The following is an 8,977-nucleotide window of genomic DNA, read 5'->3' as shown; positions in this document are numbered from 1 at the left end:
GGACCCCACCATGCCACGGATGCCACACGTCCCCCTATGATGCTTCACAGTGCCAGTGCCGGGCCTGGCCAAGCTCCCGCTCTGCTTGGAACAATCCGGCCTTTGAGGGATCCAGTGCCAGCAGCACGAGGCGCCTGCCTGCAGAATGGGCCCATTCTGGTGGCAGGTGCCGTGAGGGGCCAGGGGCTCCAGCTGGCCCCCAGCTTTATTGGAGGGGGGTGGGTTGAAGCCCCCGATATTGGTGTGGGAGCTGGCGCACAGTTGGATTTGGGAGCTCAAGTGTCACGGCAGCGCCAGGGCTGTGAAGCAGTGATGGAAGGGGCTGAGGTGGGATGGAGGGGTATAGGGACCAGCCCCCACCCGCGGGCACCCATCCTGCCTTGGCACCGAGGGGTGCCCCACACCCACCGTAGCTGGTGGCACTGGGTGTCTATGTCCCCTCGGGCAGGAATGGGGGTGTCCATGGCTGGGGCTGGGATCCCTTCGGGTGCCCGTGTCCCCTGGGAAGGAACCCAACGGGTGACCCGCTGGGTACGGGCTCCCCTCCGCCATGCTCGGTGCACCCCGGGACAGGATCAGGACAGTCCCGGGACCGCCTCGGGAGTCTGCGTGGACAGTACCGGGACCATGCCAGAAGCACGCCTAGTTCTGTACCGGAACAGTACAGAACAGAGCAGTACAGACCATGCCAGGACCGTACTAGGACAGTACCTGGACCATACCTGGACTGTGCCGGGACCGTGTCAGGACCGTCCCAAGACTGTACCGGGACCACACCTGGACCGGACCGGGACCGGGACAGTACCGGACCGTGCCCCGCGGTCACGCCCGGGCTCGCTCCGGTCCTGTCCCGCTCCCATTCCCGGTAGTCCCCGTTCCCGGAGCCGGGCGGGGCGGCCGCTGTCCCCGCCCCGGGGCGCTCCCGCCGCTTCCTGCGGGCACGGCCGGGACGGGGCGGGACGGGACGGGGCGGCGGCGGTAGCGGAGCGCGGTGAGTCCGGCCCGGGCGGGAACGGGGCACGGCCGTGGGGTCCGCGGGACGGGAGCCGGGGATCCCCGCCGGGCGGGAGAGGGCGGTCCCGAGGGTCCCCGGCAGCGGGGGTCTCCCGGTGGGGCGGGATCTCCGTTGCATCCCGGTGAAGCGGGAGCCCGGGGTCCCGGTGGGGTGGGAGTCGTTTCACCCCGGTGGAGTGGGATCCCTGGGTCCCCATGGGGCGGGAGCCGTTGCATTCCCGCGCGGCAGGATCCGTGGGTCCCGGTGGAGCAGGATCCGTGGGTCCTGGTGGGGCAGGAGCCGTTGCATCCCGGTGGAGCAGGATCCACGGGCCCTGGTTAGGCAGGATTCGTGGGTCCAGGGATGCCCGGAGTGGGGCCGGAGCTGGGGGTCCTCACGAGGTGGGAGCTGTGGATCCTGGGGTCCCCGAGGGGCAGGAGATAGCAGGACCTGGGGGTGCTGGGAGACCCCCGGGACAGGCACCCAGAGAAACTAGGGGTGGTTCTCAGGCCGAGCCGGGGGTGCAGGACAGGCTGTGGCATGTGGGGTGACCCTGGACAGGGGTCCCAGTGGGAGGTGGGGGTGTCCTGCGCCCCTCCTTCGGGATTAGGCGGCGCGACGCCATGGGCGCCGGGCACTAAGAGGCTTTGTCAGCCCCGCGGGTCAGTGCCACCTTGTCCCGGGAATGCCGTGACACGGGGACCCCCGTGGTGCCGAGCCCCCCGAGTCCCCGCGGGCGGGAGCGCCGGCGCCCAGCCCGTGCCCGCCGGGCAGCAGCGGTGCCAGCCGGGGCCGGGAACGACGGCCGCGGCAGCTGCGCTGAAGCCGGCGGCGACCTCCACGCTCCCAAGGCCGCTGGGATTCTGGAAAATGCCTGGAAATGGTGAACCGCCTGCCCTTATATGGCTCCGGCGGGCTGGCGCGCCGCGGCCCCTCTCCCGGCGTGCCATGCCGTGCCGTGCCGGGATCCTGGGAAAACGCCGTGGGCTGTGCCTCGCGCCCCGGCTCCCGCGCTGGAATGTGCAGCGGGGCCGGCGATCCCACGGTGGGGAGAAAATCCCACCTCCCTCCCGCCAGCACCGGCGGCTCGGCACAACAAACCCGGCCCCTGCCTCAGTTTCCCCCACCGGGGAGTTTTGGGGACCCACCAGAGCCCCCTGTTCGGCACTCCAGCGGGATCGCCCGTCCTCTGTGGCGGGGTTGGGGAGGGTCGGGGCGGTGAAGGTCAGAGCTAATCCCGCCCGGAGCAGGCGGGAGCCGGAGGGCTCTGGGCGGCCGCGTGCCCACCGAGGTGACACTGGGGGGGGGGGGGGTAAGAGGATCAACCCCCCCGATCACCGGGACGGGATGACGGTGGCCGAGGGGCCGAGGCGAGTGGCCGCGGTCCCGGTGACGTGGGACCGGCGCCGTAATCCCGGTGCTCTGAGCGGATTAGGGTGGCCAGGAGTGGCCTTCGGGGACGAGCTGCGGTAGCCACAAATCCCCGGCCGGGTGTTAGGTGGGGGAGCCCCTGTCTGTTCCCCCAGTGCCACCTGGGGATCTCCTCTTGTTCCCCCAGCAGGGTGGGATCGGGGTTGGACGCTGCCGGGAAGGATGCTCGGAGTCTGCTGTCTCCGGTGTCACCGTCTGGGTGCCCCCCCTGGGACCGGGTGCCCTATGCCTGTAGGGCTGAGGAAGTTGGGGGAGCTGCTCCCCAAATCACCCAGATCCGGGGCGCCCAGGAGGTGCCCCAAGGCAGGGTCAGATGTGCCAGCATCCGGAGTCCCGGGCTGGGGCACCACTGGGGACATGGGGCTGGACCCCACTTAGGAGGCACCGCGGTGGCTTTGGGGGGCTCCTGGCGTGCTCGGGGAAGCCCCGGGGAGGGCGGCGGCTGGATGGCGGCCACGCGGCACGGTGGGTGTGGGGAAGCGCCGGCGGGAACCGGCCTGACCGGTTGGGTGCCGGCACCGGGGGTGCCGGGGGGCTCAGGCGGCCACGCCGCCGGCGCAGCACGTGGCCCAGCTCAAGGTCACTGTCCCCAGGGCCACCCGCCGCGGTGACCTGGCTCAGTGGCCTCGACACTCCCACACTCTTTGCCACTTGCCGCTGTTTTCTGGGTGTCCCAACCGTGTTTGTGGCACTGAGCGGTTTCGGTGGCACGGGAGGATCCCGGTGGCACCGGTGGTCCGGAAGGGTGAGCCGGCGCTGAGCTCACCTGGAAGGTGTCCCGCGGGCGCGGCGGTGACGCACGGCCCCGGTGGGTGGGGGCGGAGGCACTCGTCCCGCCTGGTCCCAGCACGGTCCCGGGTCTGGGATGAGGAGGGGGGCTGAACTCCCAAATCTCGGCATTGGTGGGCTGTGCTGAGACCCCGTTGTGCTGTATCCAGGGATTTTTGGGGTTGGGGGATGCTGGCAACCCTTGGCATAGAGGGTTTAGCCATTTTCATCAGGGTGACCCCCCCTTGGTGCCACACGCCACCCACATTTGGGGGGTCTCTGCATCCCCTAACCCACCATTCTCCTGCCAGAGCTGCTCTGTGCCCCGCCGGTGCCAGGGGATGCTGGGATGCCAGTGTCCGTGTGCCCAGAGCGCCCTGCCCTGAGCCCAGAGCCCAGCTGTGCCATGGAGGATCCGCCCAGCACCGGGACCGAGGTGTGGGCCGAGGGGCTCCATAACGCCAACAACAACGCATCCCCGGGGGGGTGGCCGGGTGCCCGTGGTGGGCACCCCCTGGCAGCTTTTGGGGGTCCCGGGGCCAAGCCCAGCTACCTGGACCGCGTGGTGCAGGAGATCGTGGAGTCAGAGCGCACCTATGCCCGTGATCTGCGCAGCATTGTGGAGGTGGGTGCCAGGGGGCACACAGGGGGACACCCCTTGGGCACAGTTTGGGATCTGGGGGTGAAACGGTGCCACTGTGGGTGCTCGGCAGGGTTACCTGGGCAAGATCATCGACGCAGAGGAGCCGGTGCTGCGGCCGGAGCAGGTCAGCGCGCTCTTCGGGAACATCGAGGACATCTACGAGCTCAGCAGGTGGGGGAGCAGCTGCCACTGGGAGGTGACAGGGGTGTGACCCTGTCCCACGGGTGTGTGGGGGGCTGTGGTCACCCTGTCCCCTCTGCCCCCAGCACTCTCCTGCAAAACCTGGAGAGCTGCGCCAGTGACCCCGTGGCTGTGGCTGTGTGCTTCGTCACCCGGGTAAGGGCTCAGGGAGCACTGTGGGGACACCAGGGACAACATGTGGTCATACCAGGCTCTCACCGTGTTCCCCTTACCTGCAGAGCCAGGAATTTGCCATCTACACCCAGTACTGCAACAACTACCCCAGGTGGGTGGGGCACACAGCTGGGTTAGCAGGGAGGTGGGCAGGCACATGGGTGGGCAGGGGTCTGAGCCCCCTCCCTGCCTGCAGCTCGGTGGCGGCACTGACCGAGTGCATGAGGAGCAAGGTTCAGGCGCGGTTCCTGCGGGAATGCCAGGAGCGGCTGCGCCACGCGCTACCCCTTGGGGCCTACCTGCTCAAGCCTGTCCAGAGGATCCTCAAGTACCACCTGCTGCTCCAGGTGAGCGCCTGGCACCTGGCACAGCACGGTGTGGGCACCTGCTGTGGCGTGGGCACATGGCACAGCCAGGGGTGACACAGGGAGAGGCCATGGGCATCTGGGACAACCTGGGTGCCTGGGGTGGCACAGGGACACAGCTTGTGTGCCTAGAGCACTCCAGGCACCTGGCACAGCACATTTCCGTGCCTTGATGCCACGTGCTGTGCCCAGGAGATCGCGAGGCACTTTGAGCACAAGGCGGGGGATGACTACGAGCTGGTGCTGGAGGCCATTGACACCATGACCTGCGTGGCCTGGTACATCAATGACATGAAGCGCAAGCATGAGCACGCCATCCGCCAGCAGGTGGGCACCGGGGGGACACCACGGGGGTGGTGGGTGGCACCAGGTGGCACAAGATGGGCACTGTGGCAGGGATGCCGACGCACCTGTCCCCATGTCTGTGCAGGAAATCCAGTCACTGCTGCTGGGCTGGAAGGGGCCGGACCTGACAACCTATGGGGAGCTGGTGCTGGAGGGCACATTTCGGGCACAGCGGGTGCGCCATGACCGTGCCCTCTTCCTCTTCGACAAGGCTCTGCTCATCACCAAGCGCCGCGGCGACCACTACGTCTACAAGAGCCACATCCCGGTGCGGGATAACGATGGGAGACTGGGAGGGTGACAGGGGTGGGGAGCCCACGGAGTGCCAGGGGCTCTGGTGGATGCCAGGGATGGAGGAGCAGGGTGGGTGCCAGGGACCCCAGTGGGTGCTGGGGTGGGAAATTCCAGGGATGCTGATGCCTCTTCCGGCAGTGCTCCTCGCTGATGCTGATTGAGAGCACGCGGGACTCGCTGTGCTTCAGTCTGGCACACTACAAGCATGGCAAGCAGCAGCACAGCCTGCAGGTAGGGGGACATGGGGCAGGGGGTACCCTGGGGACTCCCTGGGCCCCCCTGCCCAACCCCACCGCCCTCTCTGTGCCCCCTAGGCCAAGACTGTGGAGGAGAAACGCATGTGGACTCACCACATCAAGCGGCTCATCCTGGAGAATCACCATGCCACCATCCCCCAAAAGGTGAGGGTGGTGGGGTGGGCACCTCAGTGACATCAGGGACACCCCAGCACAGTGAGGGGGGACAGCTGTACCCCACCTTTGCTTCATTTCTCTCCATCGTCCCTCCACCCAGGCTAAGGAAGCCATCCTGGAGATGGACCTGTTCTGTAAGTGTCACCGATGCCCTACCCGTCTCTGCCCTCCTCTGTCCCCCCTATTTTCCCTGGTGTCACCCCCTGTCCCCACAGACCCCCCACGCCTGCCCCGCTGCAGCCCCGAGCGCCTGAAGAAGAGCTGGTCCTGTCAGCCCCTGGCTGATGCTGCCTCCGAGCCACTCCAGGGACGCCGGCAGTCTGGTGAGAGCCGTGTGTCACCAATGTTCCTGCTGTCACACGTGTTCCCACCACTCCACCCCACCACTACCCCTTCCCCAGGGCCAAGCTGTGGCTGGGTGACACCAATGCCTGCAGGGAGGGTGGAGCTGGGTGCTGATGGTTTCCCTGTCCCTGTCCCCACAGAGCCCTTCCAGCACCAGGGGCACACGGAGACGCTGCTGGAGCGGCTGCAGGGACACGGAGGGCGCAGGCAGTCGGGTGTGGACGGTGGACGGGATCAGGGGGCTCGGGGTGCTGATGAGATGGGGGACACGGGAGTGATGCCACTGTCACCTCCCCTCCCCCCAGAGCCCACCAAGCACAACCTGTGGCACTTGGGCAAGCAAGGTGAGCTGGCACCACGGCATCGGTGTGGCAGGCAGAGGGGTGGCTGGGGACCGGGGGGGGGGAATTCTGGGTGCTCCCCCCACTAATCTCTGCTTTTCTCTATCCCGGCTGGCAGGGCTGAAGGTAAGGCTGGGTGTGGTGGGTTGGGGTGCCCAGTGCCTCCAGCCCTGGCACGGGGTGCTGAGCCCGGCGCTCGCCCCCACACAGAACACCAGCAGCGACGGGGTGCTCCTGGAAGTGGGGGAGCCCCCCCAGCACACCAGAGCCTGGGCCGCGGCTGAGGGCATGGTGGCAGAGGGAGAGGAGGAGGAGGAAGAGGAAGCTTTGGGCAAGGAGTGCCAGGAGGAGCTGCCAGGGGCCGGGGATCTGCTGTTGGAGCCCCAGGAGGAGCAGGTACCCACACCAGCCCTTCAAACCCCAGGGAGGGCATGCAGAGCACCCCAAATCGCTTCTGGGGCGCTCCCACGTAACTCCTGGGGTACCCCGCATCACTACCAGGACATCCCACACCAGTCCAGGGCACCCCATGTTGCTCCCATGGCACCTCCCAGGGCCCCATGGCTTGGCTGGGATTTATTGTGCTCGGAGCACCGGGGTGCCCCTGCAGCTCATGACACCCCATATTTGCTCTTGCCCAGGCCGGGGGACACCCATGGGTGCTGGAGGGACCCAAGCGGCCAAGCAGCTGGGGGCCGGGGAGCTGTGAGAAGGTCAGTGCAACCTCCCGGCCCTCACCCGGAGGTGCCCAGGGACCCAGCACCCAGCCCCCTAACAGCAGCACTGGGGAGCACCCCAAGGTCCTGGGGGCTCCCAAATCCCCGTCCCTGGTGGGGACCCTGGCACTGCCCAGTGGGGATGGAGAGCCAGAGCGTGCTGCAGAGGATTTGCAGGTGCTGAGCAGCGAAGAGGAGGAGGAGGAGGAGGAGGAGGGAGAAGGAGCAGCCAGCATCCTGCCACCCTCAGTGCTGGATCAGGCCAGCGTCATCGCTGAGCGGTTTGGTGGCGGCAGCAGCTTGTCCCGAAGGAGCAGCCTGGCGCTGGAGGGGCCCCTGGGACACACCCCCAGCCACGGCGGCAGCACCCTCAGCCTGGACGGGGGCCCCCCAGTAGAATCCGGGGAGCCTGGGGGGTCCCACAGCGCCATCCCCTCGCCTGAGCCCTTCACCAGAGCCCGCCGGGAATCGCTGCTTTCCAACCGGGACCGCCTGCTCCTAGACAAGATCAAGAGCTACTACGGCCATGCCGAGCACCATGACGCCGGTTTCGGGGTGCGCCGCCGCGAGAGCCTCTCCTTCATCCCCAAGGGGCTGGTGCGGAGCTCCGTGTGCCGCCTCAATGGGCTCCCGCGGCCCCCCGACAGCCCTGAGCCCCCTGCCCAGCCCGAGGCACCAGAGACATGCCAGGAGAATGGGGCGCAGCCCCCCGAGCCGCTGCTCATCCTGGAGGAGGATGATGTGGGCACCGCGGCGTCACCCCCAGGGCCGCCCCCGCAGCTGCTGCTGACGCCCCCTCACCTGGGCACCAAGGTGTACCAGCTGGCACGGCAGTACAGCCTCCGCATCAAGAGCCACCGTGCCGGCGCTCGCCGCCCGCCACTGCCGCCGCAGGAGGACGGGGACCCCCCGCCCAGCACCCCTTCGCTGGCTGTGCCGCGGGACGGGGGCCTGGTGGCGTCCTTGTCCCCGCGTTCCTCCCGCAGCCCCTCGAGCCCCGTGGGCGCCGAACCCTTCGCCTGGCCCGACGTGCGGGAGCTCCGTGCCCGTTTCGGGGCCCCGCGGCCGCCGCCGGTGAGCCGCAGCCGCTCGGCGCCCGAGGGTCCCGGCCGCGGTGGGCGCCCGGCCGGGAAGGAGCGGGGCGGCGGCCGGAGCCGCAGCGCCGAGGCCAACGGGGGCTCCGACAGCCCGAGCCCGGCGCCAGCGCGGTACAGCAGTGACGGGGCGCTGTGGGTGGCGGCCGAAGCCCCCCTGGGCCCCGGGCAGCGGGTGCTGGTGCTGGAGCGGCTGCCGGAGCCCCCGGCCTACGTGCAGATCCGCTCGCCCACCACGCGGGAGAAGATCTGCCTGAAGGCGGTGGTGGAGCGCTGCAAAGCCTACCAGGCGTCCGAGGAGTACCGGCGGCGCTGCCCCGAGCCCCCCGGCACCCCCGGCACCCCCGAGCCGCCGCGCCACGGCCTCGTCAGGGACCTGCGGCAGAAGTTTCAGACCCTCGATGCTGCCAGCTAGGGGCAGGGACGGGCAGAAGAGGTGCCCTGTGGACCCTCACTGGAAGGACCACCCACGGACCCTCAGGAAGAGGAGCACCCCATTGACTCCCAACCCTCCTGGGAGAAGGGTCACCCTGTGGAGAAGGGTCACCCTGGGAGAAGGGGCACCGCATGGACATCCAACTTACCTGGAAAAAGGGGCCCTCATGGCCCCCCTCCTTTGGAAGAAGGAGCCCTGTGGGAACCTCCAGTCTGCCCAGGAGAAGGGGCACTCCCATGGACCCCCAGCCCTCCTGGAAGAAGGAGCACCCCATGGACACCCAGGTTATCCAGGAGACGGGGCTCCCCATGGACTCCCACAACCCATCTGTCAGAAAGAGCGCCCTGGGGACTCCCAACCTGCTCTGGACAAAGGACACCTCCTGTTCTCTCTGGCCACAGGACATGGGGCACCCCAAGAACTTCCCACTACAAGCAC

At 68.5% G+C, this 8,977-nt stretch overlaps 1 protein-coding gene across 1 annotated transcript; it reads left to right on the top strand.

Moving 5' to 3' along the window:
- Nucleotides 1-2,317: 2,317 nt before the first annotated feature.
- PLEKHG3 (pleckstrin homology and RhoGEF domain containing G3) lies at nucleotides 2,318-8,928 on the top strand. The gene is made up of 15 exons (XM_069016681.1): nucleotides 2,318-3,818; nucleotides 3,907-4,007; nucleotides 4,103-4,172; nucleotides 4,256-4,302; nucleotides 4,387-4,537; nucleotides 4,748-4,882; nucleotides 4,986-5,168; nucleotides 5,333-5,425; nucleotides 5,509-5,595; nucleotides 5,708-5,741; nucleotides 5,823-5,930; nucleotides 6,093-6,296; nucleotides 6,412-6,419; nucleotides 6,504-6,689; nucleotides 6,935-8,928. The coding sequence occupies exons 1-15, from the start codon at nucleotides 3,543-3,545 to the stop codon at nucleotides 8,516-8,518; spliced, it is 3,267 nt and encodes a 1,088-aa protein (XP_068872782.1). The 5' UTR covers nucleotides 2,318-3,542; the 3' UTR covers nucleotides 8,519-8,928.
- Nucleotides 8,929-8,977: the final 49 nt, after the last annotated feature.

Source organism: Aphelocoma coerulescens, chromosome 5, assembly GCF_041296385.1.
Source record: "Aphelocoma coerulescens isolate FSJ_1873_10779 chromosome 5, UR_Acoe_1.0, whole genome shotgun sequence".
NCBI lineage: Eukaryota > Metazoa > Chordata > Aves > Passeriformes > Corvidae > Aphelocoma > Aphelocoma coerulescens.
Note: the sequence above shows the minus strand (reverse complement) of the source record. Positions and strands in the feature narration are given on the sequence as shown.

Bases quoted from the DNA above. Each gene is read 5' to 3' on its own strand.
- PLEKHG3 (XM_069016681.1), top strand. From the start codon at position 3,543: ATGCCAGTGTCCGTGTGCCCAGAGCGCCCTGCCCTGAGCCCAGAGCCC. The intron at 4,008-4,102 runs GTGGGGGAGCAG...CTCTGCCCCCAG, and splicing joins GACATCTACGAGCTCAGCAG to CACTCTCCTGCAAAACCTGG. The intron at 5,596-5,707 runs GTGAGGGTGGTG...CCCTCCACCCAG, and splicing joins ATGCCACCATCCCCCAAAAG to GCTAAGGAAGCCATCCTGGA.